This window comes from Sapajus apella, unplaced genomic scaffold (genome assembly GCF_009761245.1).
Source record: "Sapajus apella isolate SASKATOON/1434 unplaced genomic scaffold, GSC_monkey_1.0 scaffold12, whole genome shotgun sequence".
Classification (NCBI taxonomy): Eukaryota; Metazoa; Chordata; class Mammalia; order Primates; family Cebidae; genus Sapajus; species Sapajus apella.
The window spans coordinates 28609589-28627546 of record NW_022436952.1 but is presented as its reverse complement, the minus strand read 5'-3'; the positions used below and the strand labels follow the sequence as shown (position 1 = coordinate 28627546).

General features: G+C 39.0%; 1 protein-coding gene across 3 annotated transcripts in view; it reads right to left on the bottom strand.

The window, feature by feature from the left end:
* The window catches only part of MED13 (mediator complex subunit 13), a 124650-nt gene extending 109484 nt beyond the window's left edge, over window positions 1–15166 (bottom strand). The window contains exons 1-3 of one of the 3 annotated variants that reach the window (XR_004269702.1): window positions 14982–15166; window positions 12898–13132; window positions 2220–2388 (exon numbers count right to left, since the gene is read on the bottom strand). Coding sequence is in view for 1 of the 3 variants with exons in the window: in XM_032280728.1 (XP_032136619.1) it covers window positions 2220–2388; window positions 12898–13132; window positions 14982–15047 (470 nt within the window). In the remaining 2 variants the exon portion in view is untranslated. Of the gene's footprint in view, window positions 1–2219; window positions 2389–12897; window positions 13133–14981 lie in introns of those variants that run through there. The other 2 variants (XM_032280728.1, XM_032280729.1) reach the window with 2 other exon arrangements.
* Window positions 15167–17958: the final 2792 nt, after the last annotated feature.

The following is a 17958-nucleotide window of genomic DNA, read 5'->3' as shown; positions in this document are numbered from 1 at the left end:
AAAAAAAAAAAAAAAAAAAAAAAGGAAGGAAGGAAAGGGAAAGAAGGGAGAGGGAAAATAAGTGCGTGCAAGAGTGCCAATGTCCAAGTGTTGAGTGGGGGGAAGTAAGACAGCTAACCTCTTAACAGAAAGTCAGTAGAATTCCAATGATAGGCTGTTGTGACCAAAAAAAAAAAAAAAAAAAAAAAAGTCCACTAGATTAATCGTAACTGATAATTCAAAAATAAGCATGTTATTTCCTTCAAAAGTTTTAAACAGGTAACTTAGAAGAAACAGTAATTAAAAGGGATTGCTTCTGAGGAGCAAATCTATTAACTGGGACTCAGGATCGCAGCTTTTCATTTTAAATCTTGGTAATCTGTTTGACTTCTTAAAACCATTATCAATGTATATGGCGGGCCAGGAGAGGTGTCTCATGCCTGTAATCCCAGCACTCTAGGAGGCCGAGGCAGGCAGACTGCCTGAGCTCAGAAGTTCAAGACCAGCCTGGGCAACATAGTGAAACCCTGCCTCTACTAAAATTACACAAAATTAGGCAGGTGTGATGGTACCAGCCTGTAATCCTAGCTGCTTGGGAGGCTGAGTCAGGAGAATTGCTTGAACCCGGGAGGTGGAAGTTGCAGTAAGCTGCAACTGCACCACTGTACTCCGACCTGGGCAACAGAGTGCGACTCTGTCACAAATGAATGAATGAATGAATCAATCAATCAATCAATGTATATGGCAGATATTGCTAACTGCCTACCCAATATCCATTTCCAATTCTTCTGTCTTTGATATCTATCTAATATCTATTCCACCTTTCTTCTTACTAACATAAACTTCATTTTGTTCAGAGCAGTTGTTTCCAAATAAAAGACACTTGTTTCTCTTACTATGGCCAAAAATATGTCAGCTAAAGTTTCCAGAAAATAATTTACTTTATGACTCTGGTACCACACCTTCTTATTTCCTCCCTTCCTTTCTCTTCCTGCCTGGAATCCACTGTGAGATCTTGAGGTGCAACACCCAGGAGGACCATGAGGATGTAAAGATGGCACAGCAGAAAACTCTGGGAAACTCTGAATCCTTGATGACATTATTGAACAGACATACCAGCAGTAAACTATCTTCCTCCATACTCCTTGCTATTGACAAAAATCAATCCCTACATAAGCCAAGTAGTTAATGTTTTTCTGTCATCTGCAGCTGAATGCATTCCGAGCTTGTACAAATACCTTGTTAAAACAAAGGTTTATCTAAATTTTCAAAGAGAAAAAAATGAAAGCACCTTTATTTATCCAGGCTTACCTACTCATCTAGTCTACTAAAACTAAAAACTCCAGATGCACATGAAAAAAGATGCACATATATAACATGAAAGATGGTACCTCAAAATGATTACAATCTCAACCAAATGTTCACTTCATATCCTCTCACATTTTTCAGGAAAATCAGTAAGTTCCTTTGAATTGTCCCTTCCCCACATCCCATCCTACTTCCCACTGGTTCATATCTCTCGAAGCCTCACTAGCTCAATGACTGCTGGGAACTTAATCTTTGGACAGACTACCTAAATCACAGAGAGGTATAGTAACCTGAAGCTTTTAATTGCCTGGGAAAATGAGGTATCTATCAAAAGTTTTCTGTGCCTCTATCTGCAACTACTCTAATAATTAGTGTCATAAATTTGCTTAATTAATTGCTCAAGAAATTATAAACTCTCCAAGAGTAAATGGTCTTATATGGAAAACACAAATGTAAATTATTTCAATTAAAGGGATTTGAGAGATTGGGAACGAGAAGGGTTAACTTAATCCAAAACCTAATCACAGAGCACTATCTTTAACAGGTGTTAATATTACTTAACTTTAACATCAGAGTGCTGTGCATTTATTTCCACTAGTACTTAAAAAAAAAAAAAAAAAAGAGAGAGATATTTCCAGGCCTAAGTCTCTGCTTTCATCCCAAGTTTTGTCTATCATCCCAAATCAAAATTTAGGCCACTGTATTAAAATACAGCCTATTCCTACTGTAAGAAAATTCTTAAAGTGTGTAGAGGGAAAGGTAAAGTGGTTAAAAAAAAAAAAACAAAAAAAAAACCTGAATATATCTAGTACTTTGTCAAAGATAACCTCCTGAATATGTCTGTATGATTTTGGCTTGTTTTATCCCACCTTCTCTGTAAAGACACAAAAACAAATCTAAAGAAATATATGTCAGCATTTAAGATTGCTTACCTTTTATTTATAGGTTTTTCATCTTTTTCATAAGGCTTTACAAACCACTTGCCAATACGTACAAAATTCCTGTTCATTAAACACCGTTCCAATAGATTGTGAACTGCTTTGAAAAGCAGAGTACGGCATTCATAGGAAAGTCCATTCTCCCACACTCCATCTTCTTCTTCTAAAAGATAAATGAAGGAAACAATAAGTAAAACAGTGGCACTATATCTATTTAAAGCCCAGCAAGTAAGGTTACAGTTTAAACCCTAGATTCATCAACACTAGCTCACCCCAGAATAGTAAGCTACAATCACTTAGATATATCTCTAGACATTATCAGGTTTCAAAGTTACTCTACAAGGAATAAAAGGTCTAAATACCATATATTCTATTAAATTACCTGACATGTATTTTTCCACCTTATAAAAAGGTAATGACATCATGAACATACTGAATTGGTTTCTGTATTAATGAAAAGGACACTTGTTTGTATAACCTGGAAAATATTAAACACACTCTATATTTATTATGCCAAATTTTAAGCTGGCTCACTTGTTACTTTGTCCTAATTCCCCCAGTCATTCACTTACCAAAAAAATTAGCCAGTTAATAATTAAAGTCAGAACTTTTCATGTCCATAAGCATTCTAATCCAAGACTCCAGTATAAAACTAAGAGATGAATAAAAAGGAAGCTGTTGGCACAGAGCCTAACAAGCAGTGCACTATCAGCCACCTTAGGTCTAATTTCAACCAAATGATTCCCATGATTATTATTCAGTATAGGATCCTTTACTTGGGGGAGAAATTTAAAAATTTAAAGACTTAAATTGTAAATGGCACTTCTGTCATATAAAATTATAACTATCTTCACTAAGTATAAAGTTTCAATTTTGCCAGCAAATCTATTAATCACTCTAAGTTAATTTACCAAAAAAACATAACACAGTCATTTTGAGATAAATCTGGGTGTAGGTCAGAAAAAAATTTTTTGGACTCTATCCATTTCATATTGGTCACAAAGTATCCAATAAATCCTGCTACAAATAATGATACCACTTCAGCATTTTAACTTTCATTACAAGATTTTAAATTGCTTCGTCCAAATGTAATTGACCATCCTTCTAGAGCCTATATACCCTTCATAAACACTTTATAAAATATGAGCAATCCATGTTCAATTTTTAAGTAAAAATAAAAGACAAAACTTTCTCAATTTGACACCAAAAATGCATAGACTATGCCCATAGAAAAAATAAGAGACACAATATGGGCTTTTGAATAAAAGCAGAGACATGTATTAAGAGTAACACATGCTTTATATGGACAACTTATACAACAAATGGGTAGAATAAGCATTAACTAAAAAGCATAATGACAGTGGACTTTAACTGCACTAGAAATTCTGTGCCACTACAAAGGCTAATGTTGATATTGTTTTTTCCTAAATGATAGTCAAATCTTTCAAAGCAACTTTTTTTTTTTTTAAATAAGCTTTATGATGCTCATGCCTGTAATCCCAGTACTTTGGGAGGCTGAGACAGGCAGATCACCTGAGGTCAGGAGTTCGAGACCAGTCTTGCCACCATGGTGAAACCTCATTTCCACTACAAATACAGAAATTAGCCAGGAGTGATAGTGCAGCCCTGTAATCCCAGCTACTTGGGAGGCTGAGGTGGGAGAATCACTTGAACCTGGGAGGCAGAGGTTACAGTGAGCCAAGATTGTGCCACTGTACTCCAGCCTGGGACAAAGCGAGACTCAGTGTTTTTTTTTTTTTTTTTTTTTTTTGAGACGGAGTTTCGCTCATGTTACCCAGGCTGGAGTGCAATGGCGCGATCTCGGCTCACCGCAACCTCCGCCTCCCGGGTTCAGGCAATTCTCCTGCCTCAGCCTCCTGAGTAGCTTGGGATTACAGGCACGCACCACCATGCCCAGCTAATTTTTTGTAGTTTTTTAGTAGAGACGGGGTTTCACCGTGTTGACCAGGATGGTCTCGATCACTTGACCTCGTGATCCACCCGCCTCGGCCTCCCAAAGTGCTGGGATTACAGGCGTGAGCCACCGCGCCCGGCGAGACTCAGTCTTAAAAAAAAAAAAAAAAAAAAAAAAGGTAAGCTTAGGGAAAAAAAAAAGTGGAATAAGCTTTAGAAAATGACAATATTTCAGAATGTGAATAACTTTTTAAGTCATTATTAAATAGGAAAACTTCACATTCGATTATATCAGATATACCCTTATCTACTTCCATTTAAAACCAAAACATTTATGGGTTTCACTTTATTAAAGAAAATTTTAGGCCAGGAGAAGAGAGAAGTGGTACAAAGTGACTTCCCTTAATTAAAAGTTCTAGATCACAAGCATATTTGTGAGTTGATGACAAAAAAAAAAAGAAAATAATCTTTCTCAGTTGATCTGCTTTCAATTTAATGAGGTCCTACAATTTCAAACTTAAGTAGCTACATTAAGACTTTTACCTCAAATTATGAGACTTATGACTGCTAGAATATACATGTTCTTAATTCCAGCAGAATTATGTTAGGAATATCTCCCAATTCTTCACCGCTTTATAATCAATTTAGTATATTTTATTTTTATCACCTTTTATTTCAAAAATCCCTACCTTCTGATGGTTATAACACTTGTTCTGCATACAAAGCCATTACCAAAATCTTTTTCCTAACTACTTGTAAGTTTTAAAGCATCAAAGACCCAAGACAGTTAGCATTTATAAGTATCAAAGTTGTAGAGTTGCTATAAACTTCAAATAAACCATTTGAAGACACAGTTACCATTTGTAAGTTGTACAGTTGCTATAAATTTCAAGTAAATTATTCATTTAAAACTAGAGAATGACTTTGCCTTCTTCCTAAAACAGTAAATAAACCTTGACCACACGTGGTGGCTCACACCTGTAATCCCAGCACATTAGGAGGCTGAGACAAGTGGATCACTGGAGGTCAGGAGTTTGAGACCAGCCTGGCCAACATGGTAAACCCTAGTCTCTACTAAAAATATAAAAATTAGCTGGAAGTAGTGGTGCATGCCCGTAGGCCCAGCTACTCAGGAGGCTGAGGGACAAGAATCACTTGAGCCTGAGAGGCGGAAGTTGCAGTGAGCTAAGATCGTTGGGCAACACAGCAAAACTCTGCCAAAAAAAAAAAAAAAAAAAAAAAGGAAAAAAAAATTTGCAATAGTAAAAGCTAAAACACATTAATAAATTTTCACAGGAAATTCTAAAAAGTATTTTTTAAAATCTATTAAATTATTTAAGAATACTGAATGTGAGGCCATGTGCAGTGGCTAATGCCTGTAATCCGAGCACTTTGGGAGGCCAAGGCAAGAGGATCATCTGAGGTCAGGAGTTCAAGACCAGCCTGGCCAACATGGTGAAACCCCATCTCTACTAAAAATATAAAAATTCGTCAGGTGTCGTGGCATGCACCTGTAGTCCCAGCTACCTGGGAGGCTAAGGTAAGAGAATCACTTGAACCAGGAAGCGGAGGTTGCAGTAAACCAAGATCACACCACTGCACTCCAGCTTGGTGACAGAGCAAGACTCCAACTCAAAAAAAAAAAGAATACTGAATATGGTTTAGAAAAGTAATCAGTATTAATCTTCAAGCATTTCTCCCTTGTTATTCTAATACTTTCAGAGGGAGTGGGCATCTTATGTCCCCAAATGCCCACAATTCTCATTAACACTAAATGAGACATTAAATGTGAGACATTTAGTGTCTCATTTAACACATAAAACCAAGAAGTAGACACCACCTGTTGTGGTTTTCTAACTCCAACATGTGAAGTTTATCTTCAACTATATGGCAAGCAATTAAGCAACCATTACACTAAAGTAATATAATTTCATATTTCGTTGCTGAGAAATATGAGAGTAAGTCCTAATGACACTCAATAAAAAGTCTGAAGGTTTTTGGTTTTGTTGGGAATCATTTAGAATCAAGAAGCCTACTAATCCAAGCTTCTCATATTCTGACAATCTAATAACCATAATAAAAGCACTTTCTATATGTTGTATTCAGATATGAAAAGTGAAATGATACAACCAACCCACCCAACACATAGTGATATGTAGTACTTACACTAATTAAAACAAGTTCTTGAATCTCAACACTAGCATTATAATAGGGAGGTGTGGGAGAAGAGAACACTCGGCAAATCTTTACCTACCTCTTTTGAACTTAACGACAGCCTGATTGAAAAAGTCCGCTTAATCTATTTAAATACTTTCCTCCTCTAGCCAGGTGCAGTGAGTGACTCATGCCTGTAATCCCAGCTACTTGGGAAGCTAAGACAGAAGGATCACTTGAGGCCAGGAGTTCAAGACTAACCTGTGTTGCCAGGTTAGTCTTGAACTCCTGGGTTATATTTGCTTGGATTATAAAAAACCTTTTTTTTTTAGTTAGTGGGACACAGTGGCACATGCCTGTAGTCCCAGCTGCTGGGGAAGCTGAGGTGGGAGAATTGCGTGAGTCCAGGATTTGGAGACTACACTGAGCTATGATTAAGCACTGCAGGCTGAGTGACAAAGTGAGACTCCATCTCTCCAAAAAAAAAAAAAAAAAAAAATTCCTCTTCTTGTAGCTCTATGTCTGAGAAAACAACAAGTTTCAACTCTGCATTCTTAGTACTTTTCTGCTACTATTAGCATCACAGTTTTTAATCATTGGTGTTTCTTGTAATTTTTATGGAGTATTTATTGGAAGAAAACATAAAAGCACAAATGCTAAATCTGATTACCATATTTTTTTCCTGAAGATACAGATTACAGTGGTGCCAAAGTATGTGATAGGTCATCAAAATAATTCTCTATCAATGAGGAAAAAAAAAACCCAAAACCAAAAAAACAGATATACCCTGCACTAAACATTTTTCTCAAAACTGACAGCTTTAAATATCTCCATAGGGAAGAACTGGTAAAAAGGGAATCTTCTCCTATGTCATTTTGCTAAGCTATTAAAGTGTAACATATGCTAATGAATAATGGCTCCAAAATTAACATGGTAGAAAATACCACGTATTTCCTAAAAAATAAAAATAAATGTTTAAACACTAGATCAGTATTTCTCCTGAATAACCATTAATAACCCATACATTCAACAAATATACTGAGAGCCTTAAGTTGGTTGCATCATCATCTATGGCAAAACTTGAAAAACTCATTTAAAAACAGCCTAGTATGTTATGTTTAACCTGAAAACTTAGAAGATACACTTGATCAAAAAGAACAGTATGCCGAAGAAATATAGCAAATGAAGTTGTCACCTAGAAGACTAGCCAATTTTAAGAGTTGGGTCACATCACAAGCAAATTTTACAGCAGTAGAAATGAATTACTCTCTTTAGACTATCTAGGGCACAAAACAATGTTTTAGTTTGGCTAGGACTAGATTCCTATGCCTGGCTGCTGTTTATCTATTTGTCAATTCTATTAACAGCTGTCGTTTAAGGTTAAAGTCCACTATAGTTAATCTCCTTCAATAAAAACATCCAAAATTAAATTCAGAACAACAGTCCACTTAGTTTGAGCACAATTCATTATGATGAAATTCTGGTATAATGACACTATCTGGACATGTTACTAAAATTCACTTTACAGACCTCAGGAGCCAGGAAAAAGAACAAATATTTTTAGCCCTGAGTTTTTTTTTTTTAGTTCACAAGGTATCAGTTTTCTCAAAGAGTCTCATCATAGTCTAACTTGCTATGATTTTTTTAAGATGACAAACGGGAGAGGACGCAGTTTTTGCTTTTATTTTTATTTAAATGGAAAGAATAAAAGCAATGACAGCAATCGAATTCCAAAAAGGTTAGAACACAGAATTAAAATATACAGAAAACTCTCCTTCAAGAACACACTAATGAAAATGAAACAATCTGTCTCTGAAGCAAATTAACAGTACACTTAAAAGTACCAGTCCTATCCACTATAGAGATTTTTGACCAGAGGGACTGAGCTAAGATTTTCCCATCACCAATTTTATACCCATCACCCACTATTACACAACCACTAAACAAAGTCAGCTACAAAATTTAATTTTTTTAAAAAAGGTTGTAATCAGAAAGGAGTTTTATTCCTAACCCTCTTTGTATCAAAACATATCAACACGGATTCAACTCTCCATTATCCTATAGAGGATAAAGCAAAAAGCAAAAAGCAAAAAAAAAAATAATCTATGTTTAGTTTTGGAATTCAAGAGATTTTTGAACAAATATCCTTCTGGAATGTTATGGTTAGGTTAATACTAGTTAGCACAAATCCTGATCCAAAAATCATCCAGCCTTTGCAAATTACTTTGCTCAATAGTATTGACTTACTGCTAACAAAATGAGTAACTGTTTAAAATATGTATTAAATCAGATTTGATTTGCTGTAACTGATCTTTGCCAGTCAGCAATAAAATCAGTTTACATTCTATTTCTACACATCAGCTAAACTTGAAAGGAAGGTAACCTAAACAAGTGCTAAGTGACATAAGAGTGAGAGACTGAAATTTAAAATGCACTATGGAATCTGAGCAGACTCCACAACTGTCTAAATCATCAAACCCAAGGAAAGTCTGAGAAACTGTCACAGTCCAGCAAAGCCTAAGGAAACATGACAATTAAATGTAATATGGGTATCTTAGATGGAATCCTAGGGAAAAAAGGGCTATTAGGCAAAAAAAAAAAAAAAAAAAAAAAAAAATAAAAAAAAAATAGACATTTATAAAAAAAAAAAAAGAAAAAAAAGGTTATTAGAAAAAAAAAAAAAAAAAAAAAAAGGAAATTCAAATAAAGTATACACTTTCATTAATAATAAAGTATCAATATTGGTTCATTAAAGTTTATTTTTTAAAATACACTGCATGACATAAAGGAGCTAACGAGGTTAAACAAAGGCAATTCTGTATTTTTGTTATTGAATATTCCAGTTAAGAAAAACTGAAAGTTATAATTTTTGAAAAAAGGAATGCTTTCCCTCTTCCCCCACTACCAAGAAAAACAAGGGCAATATTATCACCATAATAAAAAACACTTCAGTAACAAGATGTGGTGGGTGCTGAACCAAACAGAAGGACACTGCCTGTGAAGAGCAGGCTCAAGCTAAATTAACCAGCTTTTTAGCTACCACCTGGGTCCTTCCGGTTCCCCTTTCCTCAGTGCTACACCTCTTGGAACTCAGGACTGCCTCCAGCAGCTGATGCTACCCTGTACTGTCCAGCTGCTCTCTTCTCAGGGGAGCTTAAAGGAAGGAAATAGAGAGCCACAGATGGGAAGAAATGAAAAAGGGGTTAGCTTGAGAGACAGAGGCAGACTAATTACCCCAAGAGGGAGGCAGACGCTGTCCCCAGAGCAAAGAAAAGGGCAAGACAAATATATTCCATCTGAAAAGACCTTATTATTCTTTAAGGTATGTCTGATTTGAGTAACAACATTCTAAAGTAAATAACAGATTTTTAAAGAAAGCTAAAACATATAAATACCACTGACTATGCAAACTAAAACAGTGCAGGACAGGCTTTGGAACAGTAAATATGATCACATACCACTCCTAATTGTATTTCAGTTTACTATTTCAATCACTTCCACTCTGATAAATTGTTAAAAGTTATTTATGATAGCAGTGGCTCATGCCTGTAATCCTAGCGCTTTGGGATGCTGAGGCAGGTGGACTGCCTGAGCTCAGAAGTTCAAGACCAGCCTAGGGAAACACGGTGAAACTCCATCTCTACTAAAAATACAAAAACTTAACCAGGCGTGGTGGCATGCGCCTATAATCTATAATCCCAGCTACTTGGGAGGCTGAGACTGGAGAATCACTTAAACCTGGGAGGTGCAGTGAGCCGAAATCACACCATTACACTTCAGCCTGGGTGACAAAGCGAGACTCCGTCGCGAAAGAAAAAAAAAGTTATATTGGCCGGGCACAGTGGCTCACGCCTGTAACCCCAGCACTTTGGGAGGGTGAGGCAGATGGATCATGAGGTCAGGAGATCAAGACCATGCTGGCTAACACAGTGAAACCCCATCTCTAGTAAAAATACAAAAAATTAGCCAGGTGTGACGGCACATGACTGTAGTCTCAGCTGCTTGGGAGGCTGAGGCACAAGAATCGCTTCCAAAAGGTGGAAGTTGCAGTGAGCCAAGATCGCACCAATGCACTTCAGCCTGGGTAACAGAGTGAGACTCTGCCTTAAGAAAAAAAAAAGTAATTTACTATTCAATAGCATTCAGTACAATCTGACAGCAGTTAAAACCCAACCTCTCAAAATTACTTTTTTTGAGACTGAGTCTCGCTCTGTAGCCCAGGCTGGAGTGCAGTGGCACGATCTCGGCTCACTGCAACCTCTGCCTCTTGGGTCCCAGTTCAAGCAATTCTCCTGCCTCAGCCTCTCAAGTAGCTGGGATTATAGGCATGTGCCACTATGCCCAACTAATTTTTGTAATTTTAGTACAGATGGGGTTTCACCATGTCGGCCAGGCTGGTCTTCAACTCCTGACTTTATGATCCGCCTGCCTCAGCCTCCCAAAATGTTGGGATTACAGGCGTGAGCCACCGTGCCCGGCCCCAAAATTACTTTAATTCACGTTCACAATTACCGTCTATTTCAAAGGTACCAGTAACTACCATTTTTGAAAATTATGCTAAAAACCAAAGCTAAAAATATTTAAGACATTTTTCTTAAATGTCTTAAAGAAAGACTTTTCTTTCTTTAAGAAAGAAACCTAGTTTCAGTAGAGAAAACGTATCTGACTGGTAACATGAAACCTAGAAAAAAAACTCGACTGTTTTAACAATTTACATCAAAGTGCTCACATCTAACTTTAATAGCCTTTTAACTTTCGCAATATTATTCTAGTATTGTAAAACTAGGCCAGGTGCAGTGGCTCACACTTGTAATCCCAGTACTTTAGGAGGCCGAGATGGGAAGACCACTTGAGGCCAGGAGTTCGACCAGCCTAGTCAACACAGTAAGACCCCATCTCTACTTAAAAAGAAAAAAAGAAGAAAAAAATCAAACATTATATATCTCTTAAAACTATCTTTGAGTCTGCAAAGTGTATTTCGTGGAATCTTAAAAAAAGATGTGTTTAGTCTGATTAGATGCTCTGTCAACTTTAAGAAGACCAAAGCCCCTAAGTCAGCATTATAGCTTTTTCAATGTTTTATCAACAAGTATAGTTTATCAATAGTTTACAGTTTTTCAACAATGTTATACAGTCTCCAAACATTCTAGTAAGGTGATTTTTATGAGCACTTAGTGATTAGAATAACTCAAATACTATATCCAAGTCAATGAAAGAGAAAGGAAGCTGGCGGGCTTAGCTTTTGGCATGATGATTAGAAAGCATCGTCTATGCTAAAACCACTATATGTACGTACATTATATGTACGTACATATGTATGTATACACAAACACATCATTTTACACATTTAGAACTACGTTGAACACACAGAACTAAGGACTCTGCGGCAGGGATCTTAGTAGAAAAACTACATAAGCTGGAAAGCTTTCTTAAAGAATTGCAATCGCTCCAAAAAATAACACTGGAGAGTGTGTTCATTATAATGTAAAGAGCAATTATCAAAACAAATGTAACACATACATTCCTACATAAATGTTGATCTTACTAAGTACCAGTTCAAGATACAGACACTTATAATACATTCTATCCAAAAATAAAATAGATGCTATAGGTCAAACGGACAATAATAGAAAGTTCAGAGTACTCAATTTCAAATAAGAACTTTAAAAAAATTATCTAGAAATCCTAAATTTATCTGTCAAGAATCATAAACTATCTCACTGAAGTCTTTGGTATCATATAACATAGAACTAATCATCTACATTCCTATTATCTAAGATTCAGTTAATACTGACTTTGACAGTTTAAAGCTTCAGTAATTATATGAAAAGCTATAGTTTCTCTTTCTAAAGTAGCATTTGGTCCTAAAAGTCAAGAAAATAAGGAAGTAATCATATTGATTTGCTCACAATAAAATTGTTTGTGTAACCTTTTAGATTATGATCCCACATCCTATAAAAGCTAAACAAGTTGGCACTTGTCTCTTATTATGTTTGACAGAACAGTGTATGAGTCACTTTCCAAAAATAACTAAATTAACATATGCCTTCATATGTTAATCAAACACAAATGACAGTAACAAAATACTTTTACGCCTTTAAAACACACACACACAGAGAGAGAGAGAGAGAGAGACAGACAGACAGAGAGAGAGAGAGAGAGATACATTTCCAGTACCTTTAGAATTATCTGCCTATTCATGCAAAAGACTCAACTTCAGCAGTGGCTGAAATGACTCAAAAGTTACATTTGGCTTCAAAACTATTACATGACTTTGTTAGGACTTTGTTTCCTGATTCCACTTTTTCAGATTAATATAACATGCCTCCCCTGGGCCCTAACTACCTGTCAGGAAGAGGGGTGGTGGAAGGAGAAAGTCATTCAAGCATTAAAAACTCAGCTATAACAACATGGATAATATAAGTAAAATAAAATAATCATGGTGAAATAAAACATGAAGCTGAATTTTTATCTGGCCTCCTACCTCAGTGGCATGATGATTAGAAAGCATCCTCTAACAAACAAACTGAATTTGTAATACAAATAATATTTTGGGAGAAGTATACAATGTTGCTATATCATTAGAATGGTAAGTTGCTTTCACCTGCTAAGTCATGGTGAATAAGGTCAGCAAAATTGGGGTCTTCACCCCACCAAAATATCCACAATTCTCTTCTTCCAGGTCTTTGATCTCGCCGCCAAACACCAAGTACATCTGCCTTAAGGCAGCGACTAAAACTGCTCAAAATGGGATCTTCTTCTGTCACAGGAAACAGAATAGGGGCAGAAGTTGGGCCTTGCCATACATATCTTTTCCATTTAATTCCCGTCAAGTCAGCCTGAAGGAAAGAAAGTATGATGTTTTATTATTGCACATACACTCGAAGTCAAAAGTACTCAGTATGACGTCTCTTATTTCATTAAGGCATTACAATTTTTCAATGTATGCTAGAGACATTGAATGCAAATTAGGACAAAAAAAGATTTTATAATTCAACAACCAAGAATTTTAGGGAAAAGAAGAGTGTTAAAAATTAACAACCACCACCATGTCACTGATTAATAAGCAAATATGTACCCCAGTAGAGACAAAAGAAACTGAATGAAGTTAAATATAGACGTACACTTCAACATGTACACAGAACATACATTTTTCTCTGCCCTAACTGGTCACATTTGTTCATTGGTGTGAAACTTTTAACTGAGAATCAATGATTAAAGACCCTATCATGGGTTTTTATTCCACATTTACAGAAGTAATGTCTCTAACAAAAAGACATCTGAACAAGTCCTGAAAAAAATCCATGTTAATTCTTCACACACACCGAATCGGAAAAGTCAAATAGCCGCTCACAAAGAACTGTGAGATTTGTGCTAGTCTATCTTCAAAGAACCTGATCCTAAAAGTACCAAAAATAGACTGAGATGGATAAGATAGAAATATAAAACCTGGTGTATGTCTTACTATATGTGAAGAGATGCTGATTAACGGACATTGAAAAGAAAAACATGTAAGAGTATTAAAGATCTCAATTTAGCATCCGGAAAGAAATTCGACAAGAGAAATTCAATAATTATTTAATCTAACTTAAAGGAGCAAAGCATAAGGTGCCAAAAATGAAACTGCTGATACATGACTGGCAGTTTACACTTGCCAACTAGTTGTGCTCCGCCCACTTGACTCACTTACCTATCATATACTCTTTAAAATACTTCTCATAGCACAAGGGAGAAGATGAAAAAATAAAGTCACGCAAACTTAAAGTCATTGATGAAGCTCAGCTACTGTCCCATACAGGACAAGTTATTTGCAACAGTTGGTACTTCTGAAAGTCGTTTAACTGTTGGATGTTACCAGACCCGAGCTAACCTACACAATGGTCATCCCTACATCCAGCTTCCCCCGACTTTCCATTTCAATCAAACAAGGAGCAGCATGCTCAAAACGTTCTAAAAAAGCAAGCAAAACACAATAAATGTAGAAACAGTGCAAAAATCACAGCACCTCGTCCATCAGCCCCCTCCACTCTCACAAAAACATTATGTTCTAATAAAAGCAAGATGGCTAGAAATTGTCAAAAATGGCAAACTGTTTTCAAAGTTTAAAAAGAAAACATATGAAAGGGCACCCACTGGTTTTTACAGAGAGATCTGAAGTCACCCAAAGAAGAAACTAATCTTGCCTTAGCTTGACTTACACCAAAAAAAAAAAAAAAAAAGTAAAACGAAGACAGGTTTCTAGGGCATAAGTTCTGAGGTCCTGTTTACATGAGGAAACCAAATTACCAGGGTGAGACATAAAGGCAGTGGGGAGCAGGGGCAATAATGGAAAGCGTGAAACAGGGATACAGTATGGAGCCAATAAGGAAAAAAGCAACAGTTAAGCAAGACAGAGGGAAAGGTTAGTGTCCTGCCAGATCAGGAGCCCAAGTTGAGGTCGAGACTAGGGTGAGAGGAGAGTCCGAAACAAGACGAGAAAAAATGCCAACACTCCCCAAACAGAGCCCGGCACCGTGGGAGAGCGAACGCCGTCTCCTGGGGTTGCCCGCGGAGCTTCGCAGGGCGCCGGCTCCGGCTGGGCCTCGCCCGGGGACTCGGGCATCAGGACCAGACCCGGCCCTCTCCCCCACGGCCCAAGGGCGCACCTCACGGCCCCCTCCCTCGGCGCCCGCCGGCCCCGGCACTCACCAGGCAGAAGAGGTTACAGTGACAATCTTCCAGGCTGGCCCCGTTCGGCACGAAGGAGGCACTCATCGTCCCTCACAGCAGCCGCCGCCGGCGCCACAACCCACCATCCGCCATTACCGCCGCCTCCGACCAGAGAGAGAAACACAGACACCGGGGAGGGCGGGGGGGGGTAGAGGTTGGGGGGGCGGTGGAAGAGGAGGCCGCCGGGCCGCCCGCCCTCCCCACCCACCCCCCGCCGCCGCCGCCGCCGCCGGGAGCAGCCCCCGCCGCCCGGCCGGCACCCAGCCGCCCGGGGCCGAGGGCCGGAGGCGGGAGGGCCGCGCCGCGCTCGCCTGGCGGGCCGGACTGCGGAGCCCGCGGACGCTGGTCCCTCTCCGGGGGACGGATGGGATGTGTGCCCCTACCGCAAAAAAATAAATTACACAATAAATAATCAAAATCGAGTCCAAGACGGCAGAGCCCAAGCCCTGGAGGGTTCTCCCGGGCGGGGAGGCGCCCGCACAGGGGCGGGAAGGGCGAGAACCGGGAGAGAAGCCCAGGCCCCCGGCCCGGCAGCAGCGATGTCCTTAAGCCCAGAGTCTCCTCAGCGGCGGAGGTGGTGGCGGCGTCTGCGGGCTCACACCATTCTCTGGCTCTGTCTCCGTGTCGTCCCCGAGCCGAGCCGGCCTAACGTCTGCCCTCCTGCGGCCTCACCGCCTGGACGCCGTAGTCTCCCCCATTTTGTGGGCCCAGCGGGCGGTGTTTTTCCCCCTTTAATCCGAATTCACGGGTTTTCCCTTCGCTTTAATGGCGGCCACAGGGACCAGCTCGCCCTCTCTGCTCGCCCATTGGCCGCCTTGAGGTCACGTGTGCCCGGGCTCCGTGGGGAGGGGGAGAGAGAAGTGAGCGAGGGAGCGCCGGGAAGCTTTCGGCCGAGGCGGTGAGCCCCGGGGACGGGGCAGCCAGCTGGTGGCTACTAACATAGCGCCATCTGCTGGGTGCCCCGGCCAGTGTAAAATGACCCGGGGCCCTGGCCCTGTATTTGCAAGGAAATTTACAGTCCAGGAAGGTTCATTTCACAAATCAATGAGAATTACGTAGAAATCAGCTTGAGTTCTTTGGAAGAGAAAGTGTTGGCAAAAATTCCAAGACATTCTCATTTATTTCGCGAGGCTGCTGGGGTGCAGCGCAAACCAAACTTGGGAGTCAGACGATCTGGACGGAGACAAGACTCAGCCACCTTAAAGTTGTGATATGAAGATAGAAACTTAAGAAACAAAATATTGCCCTGTAGTTAATAGGCTGGGAATTAGAGCCACACTGCCTGTGTTCCACGCTTGAGCAAGTCACTTCCTGCTCTGTGTCTGTGTCCTCATCTGTAAAATGGGGAAAACATACCCCTTACCCCACAGGCTTATTGTAATAAGTTAATACAAATTAAGCAGGTTGCCCAGTGCCCTGCACAGATAAGCATTGTTAAGAGTTAACTATTATTGTTGTCATCATTACCTCATATAGTTATTGTGAGGAGCAGGAGAACTAGTGTATGTAAAGGTCTCAGTACTTTTTTTTGTTTACTTGTGTCTCTCTAGTGCCTAAAAAAAGATCCTAGCACACAGTAGGTGCTTGGTATTTGTATATTTACAAATGACTGGGTGTTAAGAAGTAAGAACCAAGCAAAAGATTCCTTCCATTTCCCATAAAACACCCAGTGCTTGGCTGGGTTACATTTCAATATAAGAGTTCAAGACAGTTTCTCTGAGGGTTGTAGGATTACATGAAATGAAGAAGAAGAAAAATATGATTCAGAAGTTAGAAACATCGGTGAGTTAGATCTTTAAGTATTACAGATAATTTTAAGTATTACAGATACATAATTATGTATTATGTATTACAGATACATGATTGTATCTGTAAAATGAATGGTAAACTCTTCTATATCACTTCTTCAGTCATAAAATGAAAAGAAGTTCTCATTCATCCATTTATTCATCTGTGGTGGGGAAGAGCCCAGATCTGAAGCCCAAAGCCTGGAGAAAAAGTTCTGCCCCTCACTAGATAGCCTGAGATCAAATTTGACCTTAGATCAAACTAATTTCTCTTACTCTCAGTTATTGTAAAATGGGGGTAATAAAAGTACTTTTCTCCTAAAGTGCCTGGTGAATGAAACAATGTAGGTACAGTGCTTGCCACAGTGCTTACTTAATGTTAATTATTAATATAATTTAAAAAAAAAATTATTGAGAACCTGCTGGCTCAATTGAGTGTGTTCTTGCTCTAGGCCTGGGATACAAATAGGAATAAGATACCCGCCTGTCCCTCAAGATGCCTGAAGAGAGGCACTAAAGGAAACATTTCCTACAGAATAAGGTAAAATACAACGGGATAGTTGCTTGAATGAGGTATGTATCTACTATGCCACAATAAGAGCACCAGAAGAAGAACATCAAAGTCAGAGAAGGCGTCATAAAGTAGGTAGCATTTGAAATCAGATTTGAAGGAAAAAATGAATTCTTATAAAGCCCTTTGAAGCAATTAAATCTTATTAAACCTAATTCAAACCCAAAGTCCACATATCTAAGTCAATTAGGCAACCAGGACTCATTCAATCCAGGAGCTCAAATCAACTTTATAACTGAGTGCCGGCACCAGGAGACAGCAATCCCCAGATCCGATGAGGTAAGGGCTCCTCTACTCATTTCTCTCTCCCTGAGAGACTGCTCGGATCTTTGTTCCACTGCTTCCCTCAGGCTGAAACGCCTTCCTCGACCTCACATCTAAAAGGGTCTCCATTCTCCAAAATGTTGCCCTCCCATTGCCTGGACCCCCTGACTTGAGCACCATCCTCAGGACCCCAGTGGCAGGTAGAATCTACTCAAAACCTACCAGGTAGGAAGTAACATTTGATTGACTTTTCTGTTTGAATGTCAATCTTTTCAAAAAGAAGGGGGAGACAGGGAGACAGAAGCGAAGAAAGGAGGAAGACCCAGAAGAAAAG